Below are 21698 nucleotides of genomic sequence, written 5' to 3'. Positions count from 1 at the left end.
AAGACGTAATAAAACAGACGATGAACACTATTAACAGCAATTATTATATGATGCAATCAAACTTATAGCAAAATGTGGTAGTTCTGTATGTTGTTTCAGGGTTGGCATCATCTGAGGTCCTCTGAGGGCTTGCATCATCTCTTCTCAGGTGTTCTGGATCCAGACTGAAGCTTGTGTCAATCCTAGTTACGGCAAAAAACAGAGAAACAAATACAAACATAATTAGCGTAGCTGCTGTTCCAACCAAGCAAAATTGATTTGTTTAACCCAAACTAAAGAATAATAATGTGCATTTGATTAGATATAACAGCAGTAAAAGATTATGACTGCAGTAAAAGATTATGAGATGCATTATTTGAATGCTTGGCCAAAGAGGTGTGTCTTTAATCTAGATTTTATCAGGAAGGCTATTCCAGAGTTTGGGAGCCAAATGCAGCCTTGTTAGAAAATTTTAATAAGAAACTTTTTGTAAGGATATATAGACTGTTGCTTTAGAATTTGACCAAAAAAGGCAGCATATTTATGCCAATTTATACCTACTGAAAATCGTGAGGGCAGTTATGATGTCTTAAAATACTGTTTAGCTCTTTTGGAACAGAATTACAAATTCCCTTCCCTTTTACTTGAAACCCAGCACACAGGAACACATGCATATACACACTCCCTCCTGAGACTGTATCTGATAAAGCCATCAAAGTAACGACAGAACAATTTATGCTATTTTCACAAACATACTGTTTCAAATTGCAAGGAGGTCAAAAGGTCTTAATTCCATTTCCACTGGTGGGGAAAATGAGTGGGTCCCTTATGTAAGGTCCCACACCTGCTCTTAAGGTCAATGTGACCGTTTAAAGTAGCCTTGTCATTGACAGAGCTCATTATGAAGGTCTGGTAAATTCCTTGCTTGTTTAACAATACCATTAAGGGGGTTTATATAGAGAGAGAGCATATGGTATGTGTGTTAACATGTAAAATCCTAAGGCGATGCAACAGAGAGCACTGTCATGGGAGATGACATCAGCTCGGACTTCAAAACAGCAGCCTGACAGATCCGTCCATCTCTGTGCATTCCTCCGCTTCACATGGAGCGCGTGGATAATGGAAGACCGCTGCCAGATCCCGGGAGGACTCCTCTGTTCTTTGGGAATGTACCGCTGAGGGTTTAACCTTCAGTGATGTCATAGACTAGAAAATAGATGCTCTTTGAGTTGGGTTGTCTGCATAAATCACAGCCAGAGTGTGTGACTGTGGAATGTGTTCAGTGAAGCAAGGAAACCGTTTCACACATACTCAAACAAAAATACACAGTTACCTGTCTTTAGTGGGGTCGTGCAAATGTGTTTTTCATTCACTGTGACAAATGGTGATTTTAGAGGAAACATTTACACCACTGAGGGTCATAAAACATATCGTCTGTTCTTCCAATTACAGTGTGTACCGATTCCAAGTTGACTTAAAGCGGCAGTGTGTCATTTCTATGCTGCTAGTTTCACCGAAATAGAAGCGGAATTGCAAAAAGTGTGCATGTTTGAGAAACTTGTTTTGAAACACTCCCACATCTGCTGGTTTCCTTGAATAGACAGTAGGATTTTTCCATTGGCTTTTAGCTTATTGCAGAAAAACAAGCTCTGTGAGCAACAAAGGTTTATGAAACTTATTGGTTTTGTTTATCAAGATAAGGCTATGCATATGATAATGAAAAGATAATATACGCATATGAACTAGTGAGTATATGAGTTTTCCTATTCGTTGTTATGATGATTAATGTCCCCGACAACCTCTGTAGTCCTATTTAGCCACTTGTTAGCATCCATCTTTTCCAAGACACGTCAAAAGTAAAACACAAAATTATGAGTGAGATATTACTGATGTATTTTATGTCTTAGTATAAAATGGGAAAACCATTTGAGCTTGTCTTAACTATGAGCAGGTCAACCTTGTTTCACCCCAAAAACCCATAAAAAGAGAACATTGCTGATGGAATCTGAAATGCAAAAATATGTATTTGCACATTTTTTTGAACTCATTCCTGCAGCACTCTATTGATCGAACAAAAAGGAATCCTTCTACAAGCTGCTTACTTATTTGTGTGGATTAAACCGGGATAAGACAAAGTGTTGTAACAGAAATTCCCAGTATTTTTTCAGAAACACAAGGTAAAGCAAGGAGGGAAGGCTTCCACATTCCAATCCCTTCAACTCAATCTCGCATGCAAACTGGGAATTAAGAGGAAGGCAAGAACCAAATCAACATTTTTCACAGTTTTTTCTCCTCTGAACAGGATTTGGTCTGTCAGCCATTGTAATCCAAAAGATGAGCTTCCACACTAAATGAGCTTTATAGAGGGAGTTTTGTGTTTTATATTTACAATATGTAGAATTTTTTTTTTATTAAAATAATATGATTTGAAATAAAATTTGTCAGTAAGTATTTAGTAGTATTTAAAATTCATGACACATCACAAGCCCTACTAAACAATAAACACCTGCCTTCTGTCATATGGCAATCAGTGAATGGCAGCAACACACCAAATTTGGCCACAGTGTTCAGGTATCTGAGCCCCTCATTGCTGTGCCACCAGCAGACTATCAGTCAAAACCATCCTTGACAGGAGAGCATACAGCCAAGGGCCGCCAGGGGCCCAAAGCCAACAAACAGCCTCCAAACTGACGAAGGAAAAACTGACACAAGTTATACTTTATCTAAAGCTCTTCTAAACTTTCTAATTCTTCTATAATTATTCTATATGCAGTTTTTATGACCTCATATTAATTACGAGGCTACATGGAATATTTGTACTTATAAAATTATTTGTCACAGGACTATTTGTGCCTGTCTCTCTTCGTGTTTCTCCTCCTCTGAGGCTGAGCCTGCACTGGCCTGCAGCCAACTGGAGCCCGACTGCTCTGTCAACATCTTCATCTGGGCCATGGAGGTGTGGGAGAGAGCAGGAGAAGGGCAGAGAGAGAGAGAGAGAGTAATGACTCCAGCAGAGCTGTGAACGCTGACCACATTTCCCAGTGGCCCCATCAGTCTGAGGGAAAAAAGTGTGGCAGCGAGCCAATGCAAAGCAGCGAGAGATGGAGGGAATGAATGACAAAAAGACAGACAGGGAGAAAGATGGACAGAGCAGGGAACGCAGCACCCTGTTGTGGCCATGTGGCTTTCCGTAAGGCATTGTGCAGTCAGGCATTGTGGGTGAGAGTGTCCACTTTTATATGACCACAAATTCTCTCTTCTCTCTCTTTATTATATTAACAGTGACAATGTCTCGCAGGAGGCATGTGTGTGTCCTCACACTTTAACCTCATGGAGAGTTTGCTTTGGGGGTTTTTTATTATTTAAGTAGACCGCCCTAGTGCCAGACATTTGAATAATTCAAACTCATTTTTTGGGGACTCCTCACCAGGAACCTGCCCTGTTGGCCATCACTGAGGACCCATTTCATCTCATGAATATTCCCTCACACATACACATTTTCCTGTGCTGATGAATTTCCAAGGAGTCCGTTCAATATAACTACTCCTGAACTGTCAGACGTGATTTTTCAATTATTCATATAACAGTTAATCACCATCCACCCTCATTGATCTGTGTGTGTGTGTCTAGACAGACCAGCAGCACTGCGGCCATTTATGCTGTCAACAAATTTCTGTTTTTCCACAGATATCTGGCACGGTTTGGATCTTTTTGCATATGTATAAACAAAAACACACATGAGATCTTTTTAACATCTTTAGCATCTTTATAACTTTATTGTTATTGTTTGGTGTCAGACTTAGTGCTCAATAAGAAGAATCATGGCCACCAGTTGCATGTGAGTTGTATACAAAACTAAATGCTCTTAAAGTTTGGCTAAAAATCTGTGCGACTCACTGGACTTTGCAAATGAACATGATTCATTGTGTGATATAGTAATAGTGCAGGACAGACCAGTTTCCACTGTAAATGTTTGAATGTAAACACAGTCGGTTATCTCTTAAGTGGAAATAAACAGACAGGACAGAAGAAGCAGATATGTGTGAAAATGTAGTAAAATATATGTATTTCTGGAAAATTTCTGAATATGTATTGCATCCGGAAAAAAAGCTGACATATTCTGTTGACATCAGGTCAGTACACATGCATATATAACATGCAGGAGGAAACACTTACTCATGTCAGTCACTTTTCACAGAGCATCTCAAAAGAGAGCCAGGAAGAGAAAGAGAGAAGAGGAATGAAATGAGTGCTCACTTTCAGATAGTGGATAGTCTTTATATCATTATTTAACTAATTTAATACTTTCATCTGCCAGTAAGTGTACTCTGAGCTTTGCTTAATAAGTTTTACCATGTTTAAATGCCCTTTGCATAAAAGTATAGCAGATTTTTCCACAAGAAACTGAAAATGTATGCTTGTATGTAACACCAGATACATTCAGACCCCCACTCACATACAAGACATCATCACCTGAGACAGACAACACATACCTGATCTCCCCACAGACAGCATGCTAGGAAACACTAGCAGCCATGCCTGAGGGAATGTGATATAAGTAACGTACACAAATGCATGATTCATGATCGTAATTTTGCATAAACCCTTCCGTTGACGGCTGTGTCCATTTGTCATGTCTCTGGCTATGGGCACACATGCACACGCAGAGAGTGCATCAATCAAAGATTACGCCTAGACTGCATAGTGAGAGAGAAACAACGAAAAACCGACAGTGTGAGGGCAAAAAAAAAAGGAGGAAACGGGTACGAGGGTGGCCTTGTATAAGTAGACAGCAGGGCTGACAGCAGTTCTCCTGTTTCAGTGTATGGGAGTCTGTCATTACCAGCACCTGTGTGTCTGTCAACACAACACCAGTCAGAGGCCATTGTAGCTCAGGGATGCAAAGAAAACATTAGCAGGTGCTAATGTGTGTGGGAAAGAGGGAAGGAAACAATAAAGGTATAGTTTCATATCGCTAATATATGTTTGGCTAGAAGCAGTATTTGACTCCGTCCCCTCTATAGATTGACTGCTGCTGTCAGATTCCAGGACTTTGTCATTTCTGTCATTCCTCTCGCTTCCCCTTTCCCTCTGCCTTAGAGGACCAGTGGGAAATCACCATTCTTCAGCTTCATCTCAGCCTGCTCCCTAATGTCCTCACAGTAATTGGACTTCTCAGTCCTGTTACGCCTTTTAGTTTGCATTAGCAGGTGCTAATGTGTGTGGGAAAGAGGGAAGGAAACAATAAAGGTATAGTTTCATATCGCTAATATATGTTTGGCTAGAAGCAGTATTTGACTCCGTCCCATCTATAGATTGACTGCTGCTGTCAGAGTCCAGGACTTTGTCATTTCTGTCATTCCTCTCGCTTCCCCTTTCCCTCTGCCTTAGAGGACCAGTGGGAAATCACCATTCTTCAGCTTCATCTCAGCCTGCTCCCTAATGTCCTCACAGTAATTGGACTTCTCAGTCCTGTTACGCCTTTTAGTTTTTTTTTTTTCTGTGCTTTTTGATCATTTTGGCATCTTCATGGTTAACACTCTCCTCTTTGTGCTTGGAACTTCATCTATAATGACCAGTGGGTCTTCTGTCTCAAATCCCATATGATATACATCTGTTCATCTGTTATAAGGGTTTCATGGCTCCTAGTTTCCTGATGGTTTGGATTAAACAAGTTGGCCAATCAGAAGCCGGGAAAAGGAGACGCCCATGGGCAACAATAAATAAAAACATTTGTAACTAACTGTTTTTTATTATTACTGTTTTGCAATTTCTCATGATAAACTGAGAGATGATGTGGTATGTGGTTGATAATGTGTTCTGAGTAGTTTTAGCATTTTCTAGGTGGTTAAGTCAAAATATATAACCATATATCCATTGACTTATCTATATATCAACCACAGTTTCTTCTTTCAATGCAAGTCTAATGGTTTTATTTGCCAAAATGCCATCAAAAACTGTGAGTTTCAAAAGTACCATATTGACCCGAATATAAGACAATGTTTTACATATGAAAAAACACGGTCGTCTTATATTCAGGGTCTAGACTTTGACATGTCAATAATACACCCACAACAATAGGTGGCACCAAATATGCATAAAACAAGTCTACCATGAAATACGTAATGTGATGCGTGTTGTAAAGATTGTGAGTAAGAACAAAAGAAAAAGAAAACCTTACAGCTGCATGAGTCATGACTGTCACGTTAGCCTGATGGGACCAAACTCCCGTTGTGATTTTAAAACGTTAAGACAGTACCCAGATTTGAAGACTACAGTAAAATTTAACTTCTACTGTTAATAAGATTTTGGTAGGCTACTATTATATGGATAGCCTAAATGTCCTAATTCAGATGGGCTACCAGTTTTTTAGTTTTTTTTAATGGTATATCAAAAAGTGTATATTTTTTTTATGTGATTGTTGGTAAATTTTACCAGTTTTTACCATACTTTCAAAACAAAAATTAAAATAGGAAAAATATGCAATATGAAAATTATTGAAGACAAAATGTGTTTTACTGAGAAAAAACAAGATTTGTTTTTTAAAAAGCCTTTTTCCAAAAGGTACATCTGGAAAAAGGGGGGTCGTCTTATAATCAGGGACGTCTTATATTCGGGCCAATACGGTAATAGCACACCTCTGAAATACAATAAAATAGAAATTGAAATGTTGCCTTGCCAACTACAGGTGCATCTCAATAAATTAGAATGTCGTGGAAAAGTTCATTTATTTCAGTAATTCAACTCAAATTGTGAAACTCGTGTATTAAATAAATTCAGTGCACACAGACTGAAGTAGTTTAAGTCTTTGGTTCTTTTAATTGTGATGATTTTGGCTCACATTTAACAAAAACCCACCAATTCACTCTCAACAAATTAGAATACTTCATAAGACCAATAAAAAAAAAAACATTTTTAGTGAATTGTTGGCCTTCTGGAAAGTATGTTAATTTACTGTACATGTACTCAGTACTTGGTAGGGGCTTCTTTTGCTTTAATTACTGCCTCAATTCGGCGTGGTATGGAGGTGATCAGTTTGTGGCACTGCTGAGATTCGTAAGGCCGTTCTCTCGGTTGGTTGTGCATCTTTTTCTTCCACACTTTTTCCTTCCACTCAACTTTCTGTTAACATGCTTGGATACAGCACTCTGTGAACAGCCAGCTTCTTTGGCAATGAATGTTTGTGGCTTACCCTCCTTGTGAAGGGGGTCAATGATTGTCTTCTGGACAACTGTCAGATCAGCAGTCTTCCCCATGTTTGTGTAGCCTAGTGAATCAAACTGAGAGACCATTCTGAAGGCTCAGGAAACCTTTGCAGGTGTTTTGAGTTGATTAGCTGATTGGCATGTCACCATATTCTAATTGGTTGAGATAGTGAATTGGTGGGTTTTTGTTAAATGTGATCCAAAATCATCACAATTAAAAGAACCAAAGACTTAAACTACTTCAGTCTGTGAGCATTGAATTTATATAAATAATACAAAAATAACACTGCCAAGAGTACAGTTTTGGAATATTTCACAAGCTTCTTGATGTATTTTTTTCTCAGAAGCACTGGGTGAGTTAGGTTATATCAGTGAATTGTGAGGACTCTCCCACACACTAAAGAAGTGATATAGTACACACTTCTTGCCCCCAGTCATCACACACACACACACACACACCACTTGGTTCTCATATACTGTGCTGTGTTGAAAAACTTTGCAGGCAGTGAAAGGGCAAGGTCACACACTCCATCATGAGGTCACTAAACAAAAGCAGATTTCTGTGATGCATGTCTGAATCTTCCTACTGACAACAGCTTTACACACTCCCACTTTTTCCCAAGGTTTCACTTGTCTTCTGTTTGAGCCCCACCTCAATTGCTCCATTCAGTTTCAATTTCAATTTGAAATGGAAAAAAATATACTGTATATTGGCATGATTAATATATATGCAAATTATAATAAAAATAATAATAATGTAAAAATACCATTAAAATAAGGCACAGTTTAATTATTTTAGTCTTTTCTAAATTTGCCATCTGCCTTTAACTTAGGAGATCTGTAGTTCTCTGACTTACTGTATTAAATTCAATATTGTGGTTGAAGCTTTTTCAGTGTTAATATCTGAATAGTATTTTAAATATTGGCACATATAAATGTTTCGCACACCAAAAAATTGCTTGTAGATTTGTGGTAATCTGAGAGTCGTGATGAAATTTGTGAAAAATTGAACAATTGCCCCGGGTCTCCTCTCTTTTTCACTAACCATATGCACAATGATTAATGACCACAGGTCCTCAGTTTATAGTTTTCTTCTTTTATTTTATGATATATTGGGGCGATTTACCAAATGTCAGAAGGTTTTTTTCTTCTCATTTTCCTAACCCATCTTTAATCTATATCTTCACCCTCCGTACGAGCCGGCCTAGCACGGACCTGACCCAGGCCAAGTGGCCCAGATGTCATTGGATCCTGAGATGGGTCAGGTCCTTAGGGTTCGGGCTTTGTTTCTGTGTGCAATGAAGCAGGACTCACCCTCTTCTAGTCTTTCTCCTCTTTCCTACTTCCTCTCTCTGGAGACAAAGACCCTGACAGAGGCTTGCATCTCTGAGGAAGGAGGAGAGATGGAGATTTGCTATCAAAGCTTGTCATCTTGTCCATCTTCGACCATCCCAAAATGCAGTGTCTGAAGAACATGGCATATTTCTGTGATACCCTGGGAGCTGCCTGCTGAAATACTAATGATCCATCTGACATACTGATGTAAACAGTGACAACACCCAAAAACATGTGGTTGCATCTGATTGAATGTCTTTATGTGACAACATTCAGTCCTATAGAGTGACAACTGATTCTTCAAACACTCTCACACTGTCTCACCAATGTCTGTGGTCTTTAACTCATTCTGGAGGAAACAGCGTTTCATGTTTGAATTTATGATGCAAACATTGGCGTCTATGTGTGTATTCAGTGGTGTGTGTATTTTGACAGTGATTAAGGTTGCAATCTCACTTGACCCCAGTAAGGAAGCTCTTAATGTGCAAGAGTTGTGCTTGTTTGTAAAGTTAGTTTGTTTTTGAATGAGTGGCCTCAGCCAAACCACCTCCTGAATAGTCGTAAATCTCTTTTTTTTCCCCCTCTCTCTGTTTCCTTAGGTTTTCCATGCAAACGTAGACCCCTCAGAGGTGGTCCTGAACCGGATCCCCCAGCCTGTCTTAGCTCGGTTTGTCCGCATCCGACCTCAGACATGGAAGAATGGAATCGCATTGCGCTTCGAACTTTACGGCTGTCAAATCACGGGTCAGTAAAACTCACTCCACACATCTTTCTCCAAGTCTGCACAGCCCTTAAGGGAACTGATTTGTGTTTTTTAACTTTTAGATATAAAATAATAAAATAGCCAGAAAAAGACAAACTTAGAATGTTGGATTGTCTCAAATTTAGCTAAAAAGTTGGGTGTTTAATTGGTTCGTTGATAGAAAGGTAGATATGTAGATAAAGATTTATCAATATTTACCTATCCTTAACTATATGATCTAAACATATAGATATAGATCTATAAGGTAAGTTTCCCTGTCTCATGTGAACTTTCGTACTCAGCAGGCCCACAGACACTACACGTGACAAATATTGTTCCAGATGCCCACTGTGTCCCTGTCAAGTGAGCTCAGATGTGTATTTATCAGAGGTCTTTAGTGTCCTGATTGAGTTTGGCTATTTATGGAGATGGGGAGATAGCAGTCACCTAATTCTGTTAGCATGTCCTGCAGCAGATGAAGGAGGTGAGCTGCTTTTGCACTGATGTTATCAGAGACATCACACTCCATCATTACGCTATTAAACAGTGATTCACTCCTATGTTCGTCGACACTGAGCAGGACAAATGCGCTTTTAGAGACGGGGTCTTTTTCAACACTGACACAAACGATGCACGGACACGCCGCTGGCCTCCATATTAGACCTGCTGCAGTCTCGGGGGGGCCGTTGTCCCTCGGGCATCCAGCCCAAAACAAGCCGGCAGAGCCGAGCCCATAAAGATGCCCGTGAAGCCATCGATCACGTTAGTGCCCTTACCCTCGTTCTGTGTTTTACTGCTCTTTCTGTGGGAGTGTGGGTGTACCTCTGGGTGTAATTCAACTGAGATTGTTAGGATGGGTTTGAACCAGATGCCCCAGCCTGTTTTTCTGTTCTTTGTTCTGTGTTTAAGCCATAGGCCAAAATCAATCATTTATTTCTGGTAACTTTTGTATTTGTGCCGGTTGAGCCAGAGAATGGCTGTCTTGGGCTGAGTGGGTTTGCTTTTAACTCTGTAAAGGTGAACCTAGAAAAACTGGAACGCGAAATTCTTCCTGTAATAAATCCTACACTCAAACACCCACTCCGGGCGGGATATACACACAAAAAAACGCACCCACCTATGCTCTGTTTATTTATTATTTACTCCTGAGCCCTCTCTCATGACATAACAACATGAAACGTTGATCTCTCCAGCCTTAAAATGTCAATTCCTCTTTGCCTCAACATAACTCATCTGCTTGTCCATCCTCCTCTCAGACGCTCCATGCTCTGAGATGCAGGGAATGCTCTCCGGCCTCCTGCCAGACTCGCAGATCTCGGCCTCCTCCATGAGGGACATCCACGGGGCCACAGGTGCGTCACGGCTGGTGGCCAGCCGCTCAGGGTGGTTCCCCAGTCCCACGCAGCCCGTGGCTGGTGAAGAATGGCTGCAGGTGGACCTGGGAGTCCCCAAAACTGTACGGGGTATCATCACGCAAGGGGCCCGTGGGGTGGACGGCAGTACCAGCGCGGAGAACCGGGCCTTCGTGCGGAAGTATAAACTTTCCCATAGCTTGAATGGAAAAGACTGGAGCTACATCATCGATTCCAAGACCAATCTCCCAAAGGTGAGAATGACACAGGATTTCTTTAATGCTACTTAGAAAAATCACAACAATCAAAACAAAGTTTTTTACTTTAAAGACAAAAAAAATTTTTATTTTATTTTTAGACTGCTTCCAAACAAAGGTCTCTTAATAAGATGAGAAAACAGTTAAAAGGGTTAAAGTGGTAATTGGCTGTACATAGACTCTAGCTGGTCCAGTCTGTTTCAGGTTGATCTAGTTGATTATCTAGGTGAACCTGGGTTTGACCTGGTCTTGACCTTGGTCAAAAGCCAGTTAAGCCAGTTAAACCACCTTGGACCAGTAAATACCCAGCTTGACCACCTTAAGCATGATATGTAGTCTTTTTCCAGCAGAGAAGGACTGAATTGAAAAATATAACTGGAGTTGAATTAGGTTAATTAGTTAATCATGCCAATTTAAATATTGTGGGTTGGTGAAAGGGCTCCAGTAATGAACAGTTAACCAGAATCAGATTATTAACAGACTCATTTCATTCTTTACTGCTCATCTCAGTGACTCAGCATTTCATTCTCCCACTCTGAGGGCAGAATTCAATTATGCTGCAAGCTCTGATAACATTCCAGTGAAATCATCCACAGTTGTGTTAATTAAAACCTGAGCTGCAGAGCTGCATCAGAGACTCAGAAATACAGAGAATGTGCAGTAGCTTTCTTCTCTCAATCACACAGCTGGGCTAAAGTGCTATTGTGAATTCTGCTTCTCCAGATTTTTGAGGGTAACACGCACTACGACACTCCAGAGATCCGTCGCTTTGATGAGATTGTGGCCCAGTTTATCCGAGTGTATCCAGAGAGATGGTCGCCTGCTGGCATCGGAATGAGACTGGAGATACTGGGTTGTGACTTGCCAGGTAAGACCTGTGTATGTTTTGTTTTGTTTCGTTTTTTATCTATTTATTTTTATTTATTTATGTTTAGTTTTTGTTTATTTAATAGTTTTTTAGTTATTTGTTTATTTTGATTAATTTTTGTTTTGTTTTTGCTTTTTTTACACGATGTCTTTGGGTGTGATACAAAGCAGATTTATAATAATCATGATAAACAGTTATTCCGCTGAGTAATAAAAGATCATTAGCTAAGCTGTATGCCGTTTACATTGCCTGTAGCAACTTCATATTAATATATAATGCTAAAGATGTGCGGTCACAGATGTGTGTATTCATTGGCTATTGGCAGCAAGTTCAACGAGGCTCATATCATCCAGATTTTACAGTCAGAATTATATGTTTTAATTAAAAATAAACCCAATACCCTCAGCTACAGCAGTAGAAAGAAGCAGAGCAGTCCTACAGCCACTCTGTCACTTCCATCTTTGCTCTCTGGCAACGATGTCCTTCATATCTCCTCTTGAATCTTTTACCTGTCACAGCATGACGATCAGCCAAAAGGACACACAGCTGCTCCCTCTGGACCTGGCCTGGGCTCTATAAAGCGGCAGGCAGAGGGGCAGTAATCGACAGACTGTCTTCATGGCTCTGTGTCTGCAGGAGTGCCAGGGGCGAATGAACATTAGAGGAGCTGCTAGAAAGGACAATGTGGGTGGAGGCCAGGGGAAGCCTCAGGGCTCAGTGCCCAGGTTTATTAGCATGACTGCAGGAGGAGGAAGGCATGATGAAAAGTCAGACAGAGAGCCAGTGCTGGCTCAGGGTTAGTTGGTGGCACTTTGCAGGCAGAAGATGAGATCCAGAATGAAAGCTTCATGTGTCATCGGCGGTGCTTAGTGCGATACTGGCACAGGTTTACAGAGCCTGTGGGCTATAAATGAATGAGAGCAGAAGATCAAGAGAGAGAAAGAGATGATAATCAATGCGGATGAAAGAAATAAGGGAGGGATCAAAGCCAGTGAGTGACGAAAAATGGACTGACGGTCGATTGTGTTTGTGTATACATGGTTATGTTTGCGTGAGGGAATGTGATGACAGTGCGGTGAGGCTCCGCAGCGCACAACTGCACACCAGATGTTCGAGACACAGGGGTCTCAATCTACTCCACTTACTGTTGAAACTACAGCCCCAGTTCCTAATCTCCACAGTAAATCTAATCACATACAGATCCCAAGACACACAAACACACTCGTGTGTTATTATATATACTTGCATGTGACTTTGAATTGTGTGTATTTTTCTTTTGTACTTTCTTTGTTTCTGCCCGTATGCACAACATTATGGCTGTTTCATTTCCTACCATCTGTTATGCACATCCTGGCTGATCACTACAGTACCGGTCCTCAAAGGAACCATTTGACAGCAAAAAACATACAGGCCTACGGTTTGAGTGAGATCGTCCTAATGCGGCTCGCAAATGCCAACTGTACTTTTATAAACTGTGGTTGGTTGCAGCTGTGGTACGAGAGTGAGTGAAGCAGGGTTTGAGTGTTTTGTTTTGTGTTTTTTGTTTTATTTTGTTTTGATTTTGGTTTTAGTTTTTATTAGGGATGCACTGATACCACTTTTTCCAGTACTCGCCCGATACAATACTTTTATTTTTGGTACTTGCCGATACCGAGTACCGATACCAATATTTTCATTGCATTTGTAAATTTTTTAAATATTGAGTACAGAAACCAAAAGAGTATGTATAGTGTTAGTTGGATACAGTCAAACCAAAATTCATTCAGACACCTTCAACATTTCTCACAATATCACAGTTTATTCGTTATAGTTTAGAAAATGGTAATAAAATATGACAACTCGGAGTTAAACTGTGTCAGAACAAATTCAGCTTGATAATGTCAGATAACTTTGATAGAAAGGTATTTAATGGATTACAATAAACCAAAAAATATTCATGCAGCTGTCAATATTTTCACAACTATACTTTGTCGAGTGACCCTTAGCCTTAATGACAGCATATAGTCTCCCGGGCATGCTGTCAACCAGCTTCATGCAAACCCGAACTTCAATTTTTTTCCCAGACTCGGTCTGAATAATTTTTGGTCCCAAATTTGTATCAATTTTACTGGTAGTCCACTGGATGAAGAATTTTTGGGTATAATATATCACAGTTTTCTTTATTTTAAATGCAGGGAACCACTCGCTATAAATCTCCTAACTGTGATATTTTCATAAATAGAAGTCGCATTTTTTTCATCTGAAACGTGCAGCGATTTATTTTCCAAAGTCACTCATATTATGCAGAAACACTCATGAAGCAAGCAAAACACGCACAACACGCACACGTATTTGTACTGGTGCAGAATGAGAGGGACAAGTACAGTACAGCCTAGCACATTTCACACAGGCTGTTAGTTTCCCTTTCGCCAGAAAGTCGTGTATGCTAAAGGGTGAAAATAAATTACGTTTATAGTGAATTCCCCTATAAATTGTCTTATATTTACGATTTAGTTTTAATCCAAATGATGCATGCTAAGTGTGCGAACATCCATAAAGATCACACAACAGAAGTGCGCGCTGTCTCTCTCTCCCTTCCTCCCTACCATTAGGTAATGTGTGCATTGTTTTACTTACTTCTTTTTTACATATCCGACCAAACTACAAACTTTCCAGTGATGTCTGTAAGAAAAGGATATTCACTCGACAAGCTCGCGCATCTGCGCCGCCGCGCACTCAATCCACTCAGCGTGCTTTGTTTATCAACTCGTGCACATCAGCTATACAGGCATTAATACTGAATGTTTTATATTCATTGCATACATATACTTCGTAGACATCTTTAATCTCTAATAACTCCATTCTGCTGTCTGTTGTCAGTGTTTCTTTGTCTGAATATTTCACTTATCACATGCTGTGTGGTATCGGCGTTTGGTATCGGGGCTCAGTATCGGTATCGGTGCATCCCTAGTTTTTATGTTTTGTCTTTACTTTTGTAAATTGTGATTGTTTACAGCTGTGGTGAGTGACACAGAGTTTGTTTGTTTTGTTTTGTTTTTATTTTTGTAAATTGTGGTTGTTTGCAGTTATGGTGCCAGCGTGAGTGAAGAAGGGTTTTATTTTGTTTTGTTTTTTACAATTTTTACAATATGGCTTTGGGCATGACACAAAATGGATTGATAATAATCAATAAACAATTCATGAAGGCTAATGCCTTTAGCAACTTCATATTAATATATGATGCAAATGATGTGCGATCATAGGTGTGTGTATTCATTGGCTATTGGCAGCAAGTTCAACGTTGCTCATCAAGGCAGATTTTACAGTCAGAGTTATCATTTTTAATTAAAAATAAACACAATGCCCCCAGCTACAGCAGTGTTATATACACTATTACACTTACATGTGATTTTGAACCATGTGTATTTTTATTTCATACTTTCTTTGTTTCTGACCGTTCGCATAATTTTATGGCTGTTTCGTTTCCTACCATCTATTATGCACATTCACAGTAATCACTACCAGTACCGGTCCTCAAAGGAGCCATTTGACGACAAAAAACATACAGACCTATGTTGAAGATCTCGTTTTTGTGAGATCGTCCTAATTCGGCTCTCTTAAGCACACTGTACTTTGGTAAATTGTGGTTGTTTGCAGCTGTAGTGCGAGGGTGAGTGTCACAGGGGCCGGGGCTGCTGTTGTTCTGATTTTGAAGGGCCGTGGGGATTCGTAGAGAGAGAGATGTCACGTTAAATATTCACAAGGCTACATCAGTCTCACTCCACTGCACAGAGATGTTTACGCCAATCACACACATCTGCCACCGCATGCATAGTGGTCTATACTGACCGAACACACACATGCACACATTTAATTTCATATAAAGAGAGCTTAATACAAGTTATTATTACATGTCGCTCTGGAATACTTGATTCTGAGTGGTATAATGATGGCATAACTGTAAAATTGACCATTGTTCCCAAGCAAACAATTTCTCTCGTATCATCACGTTTCTTTCTTCTCACATGCAAAAATAATTTAGACTCAAATCAATATTTAATGTCCATTTATTTGGTAAGTTGCCATGTAATAAGCAAGATAATGTCATCTAGTCCATGTCGTGGTTCTGATCATCCTGACAGGGTTTATTTGATGATAATGACCATTTAACTACATTACATATGCCAAACTGAAAATATATATCGTTAAATATATCATACTGCTCCTATATACTATACAAATACACACAAACTAAGGTCATGTATTCCTGGAGTTATTCTGAGCTGTAGCTAAGCTACAATTTTGTCCCCAAATCCCATCACTCTCCCAGAGGAAGAAAATTTGGAGTGAGGGACACGAGGAGAGAAATAATGAGTTGATGAATAAATAAACAGAGGTGTGGCAGACAGACCTTGTGAGAGCAAGACCGTGAAAGACACACCAAGGGACTTTAGATATTTCAATCAGGCACCCTTGTCTATTATTCATTGCTGGACTCATGTCAAGCCAGAGGTTCCTGTCTCTGGGAGAACAGAGAACGAGAGAGAGGGGTAGAAAGAGTGAGAACAGTGACCTCTGCTGGGTGCAAAGCGTCTCAAAATTGCAAAATTGTCTCAACATAGCGTGCAACCCTTGAGACTGGGCTTGCCTACTGTAGACGTCTCTCCCTGCTCAGTCTGAGTGGAGGTTCTGAGATTCAGGAGCACAGGGTTACTGCAGTTTAATTAGTTGAAGAATTAGAAAACAAAAATAAACACTACTGTACAAAAGTTTGGGGTCGGTAAGATTTTTAAAAATGTTTTTGAAGTCTGTTATGCTCACCAAGGCTTATCTAATTGATAGATAATTAAAATATTATAAATAATTGTTTTGTTTATAATATTTTGTCTCTATTTGTTAATCTTGTTAATCTCATGTTAATCTTGAGTACCTATAGAGTAGTACTGCATCCTTCATATCTCTGAAGAGTCTTTAGTTTTATCAGATTTATAAAAGACAGATACAGCTTAAAGGCACAATATGTACGATTTTTTAATTAAAATATCCGAAAACCACTAGAATGGTGTTATATATTTTGCTGACTTGTGTAATTTCTCGAGCAAGTCCTGTGCAGCGCTGCCGATGACTTCCATAACCCGAATGAAGCACGTTGAGGGGCGTGCTCATGCTCGTGCTCTTGCTGTCGCTCTGGTTGATGTGTGCGTGCGCTCTTCCGGGAGAAGTGCCCATACAAGGAATTCCGCCATTTATGAGGTCATACAGGGCTATACTTGAAAAAAACTTTCTGAAACTTATACGAACCCTGAAGCAGTGTATTTGGCACAGAAATACTCCATCATACGTCCAACTAGTTTTTTGAGACTTTGGTCATGTTTAGCATGAGAATCCAACACTTTAGCAGTGTAAATAAGTCAGAATGCATGAAATAGCATTAGACATCTCCTTTAAATAGCTGGCAAAGGCCAAGATGGTCAATGAGTGAGCTGACTTGCCTCGAGTTTTGAGTTTGTTCTGCTATAACCTATTGCCCTCACATGGTACAAACAAGAATGCCACACACTTGAAAGAGAGAGAAAGAGAATTCAGCATGTGCAATGCTCAATGATCACTCTCAGATGTGTGGTTGTGGCCTGTGGATGTCCGTCAAGGGTACAGTGGGTATGGTTTAGGACACAACGTTCCTTGCCTGGGCAGCTGGTGATGTGATGGAAAATTGTTTCCACTTCTTCTCATCTTTGACGAGGAGAGTGTAATCACTTCTATCTGCTCTCTGGCTCAACCTCATTCTCTCGCCAAAACCGAGACTCTCCCTCACCATCTTTCACTGCTATCTCGCTATCGGGATGGATGCGTGTGAGCTGAAGGACAGCAGCTCCCCTCATCTAGTTGAATTGGCTCTTTGAAGTTATCAACCACATGTTTCTATTTAGTGTAGTCCCCCTACACAATCCATGTTTGCACACAGGCATTTATCCACAAAGCCCACATGTCATTCTTCATATCCTCCCAGTGTAAATATTTAGGTTTATCTCCACTCCTCCCCTCCTCTTTTTCCATACAGCACATCTTCCCAGCTCTTCCTTATATATAATGTGTGCCTACTATGGTCTTTCCAGTGTACAGTCCAGCTCTCCTATTGGAAAGCTCATGTATACTTTTAGTTCACCCAAAAATTATAATCCTGTCAAAATCTGTATGACTTTCTTTTTGCTGTGGAACACAAATTACTATATTTTGAAGAGTATTTCAACTGTTTCAACTACTCTTGCCAAAACAATGACAGTCAGTGGAGTCTAAAACAACACTGGACCCATTTGACTTTCACTGTAGAGACAAAAAACAGACATTTTTCAGAATATCATCTTTTGTGTTCTGCAAAAGATGTGCAATACCCAACTATCTATACTTATATTTATTATATGTATGTTATTGATTTAATATAAAATTTTTCTGTCCAGATTTCCTTGCATAATTTGTATATAGCACATCTGTACATACAATATACTGTCTATTGTCTTGTATTGTTTTTACATATTTATTTTACATACTCTCATGGTTGTAAATATTTTACATTTTGGCGAATTGGTGGTGAATTCTTATGAATTCAAATCAGTTATTTGTTTTCGTACTGCTTTGTATGTGTTTGTTTCTTCTGCTTACACCCCAGTGATGGTTATGTTTAGGGCTGGGCCATAATGCTTTGTTTTTTTTCATTTTTTTCATACGAATCAAAACGTATTAATTCATATGAAAACACCAACTCGTAAAATAATTGATTTCTTATGAGATCGGGTTTGAATTTTAATTTTTGGCTAAACTCTTTGGGTAAAATCTACTGAAACATACTTCTAAATAATACAGTAGCTTAATCACTCCAATTAATGGTTTGCCATCATTGTTTAACATATGCAACACATCTGCATATAAATATTTAATGGGACAAGCATTAAGAAGGTTTATGATTTGATGTCTGGTGTTGAACAACCCACCATAGCATTTTAGCCAGGGTTAAGTGCAGTGTATAACCTTGAAAACTGTTTTGAAGATGCTCTTTCTAAATTTTGTAACTATATTCTTATATTTGAAATGTTTGTATTCACTCTCCATCGAGCCAGTTGAAGATGATTTCTTATAAATTGATTTTTGTCTTATAAAACGCAACTGTTGTTTTGAAGCAGAGTTCTCGGAGGACATCCGATGTGAATATGAATATATGTGAATATATTTCTAGGCATGTGAAGCATATTTGATATCCATCACCTAGAGATGATTTGTTGGTTTAACTAAGCTCGCAAGGAAAGTCCTTATCAGGGGCCAAGCAAACAGGCCTGTCTGAACTCCACTTGTATTTGGGGAATTTACTAGCTGAGACGATAAACCTTCTGTTACTTTCTTTGTTCAAAAGACACAGAGACAAAAGCTTTAATTAGTTCAGTGCTGCTAGAAAACGGCTTTGTTATTGAATTCTGGAGGCCAAAATCCTTGTCTTTCAAGTTGGAAATGTTTAATTAGGTTGCCTATGAATAAGCATCAGTGTTGAAGTATGCGTGTTTGTGCGTGTGTTTCGGTGCATGTTTACTATTTCGTTTAATGTGGTTGTGACTTGAACACAATGTTTAAAATACACTCACATCAGCTTTTGATGATCACTTTCACTGTTGTTGATCCGATCTGACTCCTGTTCTCTGTTTGTTACTCCACACAATCTTCCAAACGCACATCAGTCTTTGTTTTCCCTTGTAATGCAGTGTCTGCTCAAGATCTCAGTCAGGCACTGAAGTATGACCGGTCCGCCTGCCAGGGGCATAGATTTACTCCAAGGCTTTCTACATAATTGAAAATGTTTTCAGTCTTGCTATGAAAATGCTGAGTCAGAGATTGCCGAGGCTCAGTAGGGCCCATGAGAGAGGAACCAAGGCTAACTCTGCTCTGTGCCCTGAATCCAGAGCTTGAAAACAAGGTAATCCTTCAGGGTGAGGAGGACTGACCTCAAAACTAGCCCTTGCTTGTAAATATCTGGTCGGTCTTTGAGACTTGGAAACATTTCATGGCCTTAATGTGTTATCAGGCTGTGAAGGAAATCTCAGGCGATGCCTAGAGAGTTCTGGGATCCAGATCAATTGGCTGCATCAATAGAGCTTTGGAGCATATTGGAAATCTATTGCAGTGTCTTGCTCTGATCCATAGCTTGAGCTTCAGGTATCAAGAGTAATGAGCAGCGTATTTCACATAGAGTGAATAGAAATTAGTGTCATTTAAAGAGAAATATCAGTTGTCAGTCCTAAAATTTTCTTAAATAATATTGAATATTGTTAAAGATTATCCTAACTAACAAGTAAATGAAAACACCTATGATACAGTGATACTTGCGCATATATTGGCTCATCGTGTTAACACACTTTTAAGGGAAGCATACACTACTGTGTACTTTGTTTTTTTAGCAAGAATGCATTAAAATGATTAAAAAAAAGTCATTTATAAAGTTACAAAAGATTTAAATTTCAAATAAATGCTGTTCTTTTGAACTTTATATTCCTCAAAGGATCCTGAAAAAGCAGCACAACTGTTTTCAACATTGATAATAATAAATACTTTTTGAACAGCAAATCAGCGTATTAGAATGATTTCTGAAGGATCATGTGACACTGAAGACTGGAGTAGTGGCTGCTGAAAATTCAGCTTTGCCGTCACAGGAATAAACTATATTTTAAAATAAATTAAAATAGAAAACAGATATTTTAAATTGTATTAATATTTCACAATATAAATGTGTTTACTGTATTTTTGATCAAATAAATGCAGTCTTGGAGAGCAAGACTTTTAAAAAAGTCTTACCAACCCCAAACATTTGAACGGTGATGTACATTAGTCGGGACAGGAGTGTGTCACACTTAATGCATGTGAGACTAAAGAATGAAAGGTGTTTTAGGTGAGAGAGAGAGAGAGCGCTCAGTTCCCAGATATCCAGGACTTGCTGGGAGGTTAATTGCATTTGTAAAGGGCAGAAAATTAATAGAGTTTAATGTCAGAAGCAGCCAGCTGGTGCATCCCTTTCATGTACGCACGCGCTTATAGAAATTAATAACATATTAATATTACAGTAGGCCTCTCCTTTTCATGTTGTGCTAAAGTGTCTACGTGATTAGTGTTACGCCACTCACGTAGTTGCCAATTAAGCAGGGAATTGTTAAGAGTAATGACATTAATGACTTTAAGAGCTGACAATCATTACTCATTTAAGCCTCGTTGTTTTTAAATCTTCATTCGCTCGATCCCCTGCGGGGAATGAAAATAGATGCAACGGCTGATTTAACATTTTCTGTCATAACAAATTATCACCGCAGAAACCACGCAAGAGCGCCGTTGCAATTGCCGACACTGAAGTTTTTGTTGCCGTCTGGCTTATGTTGTTTTGGCCAAAACTCAACATTAATTCATAGATGAGAGATATAGAGAGAAAGAAGAGAAATAAGGCTAAAGGAATGAACTTTGTTGTATGAAAATGATAGTCAGCGAGAGACAGTATCAGAGGAGGACACCTCTTTAAAAGTTTTGTGACTCATGGAAAATAGCTGTGGCAGCAGTGGTTTCACATTTAAAGGCATTGTGGGTAACTGGTACAGTAACTACAGTGGCCTGAGGTGTAATGAACCGTTTATTCTACCCAATAACCAGTAAATAGTTCTCAGATGCTCAGAATTTTTTTCTAGTTGTGGTTTTGTAATATTTCTCTTATTGTAAACGCACAATGTGTGCATGCGGTGCATGTGCACATTTTTAATTGTCTCAGTCTGTTTCGCGTGTGTTTGGTGGTTGTGGCCACTTTTTAGAGGACAGGTGCTGGTGTGCATGCATGCCTGTGTGTGATCATGTGTGATTATATTGTCATTTCATATTTGAGAAGTGTTTGCCTGTGTGTGTGTGTGTGTGAGAGAGTTAGGAAGACTTGCGTATAAATCAGCACTGGTACAAGCATCTTCT

General features: G+C 39.3%; 1 protein-coding gene across 1 annotated transcript in view; it reads left to right on the top strand.

Annotated features, from left to right (window-relative positions):
- Positions 1 to 21698, top strand: part of LOC107593021 (neuropilin-2-like) — a 46516-nt gene that overhangs the window by 24616 nt on the left and 202 nt on the right. Inside the window, exons 6-8 of the mRNA XM_016282601.1 lie at positions 9119 to 9263; positions 10518 to 10867; positions 11594 to 11738. Coding sequence (XP_016138087.1) covers positions 9119 to 9263; positions 10518 to 10867; positions 11594 to 11738 — 640 coding nt within the window. The remainder of the gene's footprint in view (positions 1 to 9118; positions 9264 to 10517; positions 10868 to 11593; positions 11739 to 21698) is intronic.

Source organism: Sinocyclocheilus grahami, unplaced genomic scaffold (genome assembly GCF_001515645.1).
Source record: "Sinocyclocheilus grahami isolate Dianchi unplaced genomic scaffold, SAMN03320097.WGS_v1.1 scaffold162.1, whole genome shotgun sequence".
NCBI classification, from domain to species: Eukaryota; Metazoa; Chordata; class Actinopteri; order Cypriniformes; family Cyprinidae; genus Sinocyclocheilus; species Sinocyclocheilus grahami.
Note: the sequence above shows the minus strand (reverse complement) of the source record. Positions and strands in the feature narration are given on the sequence as shown.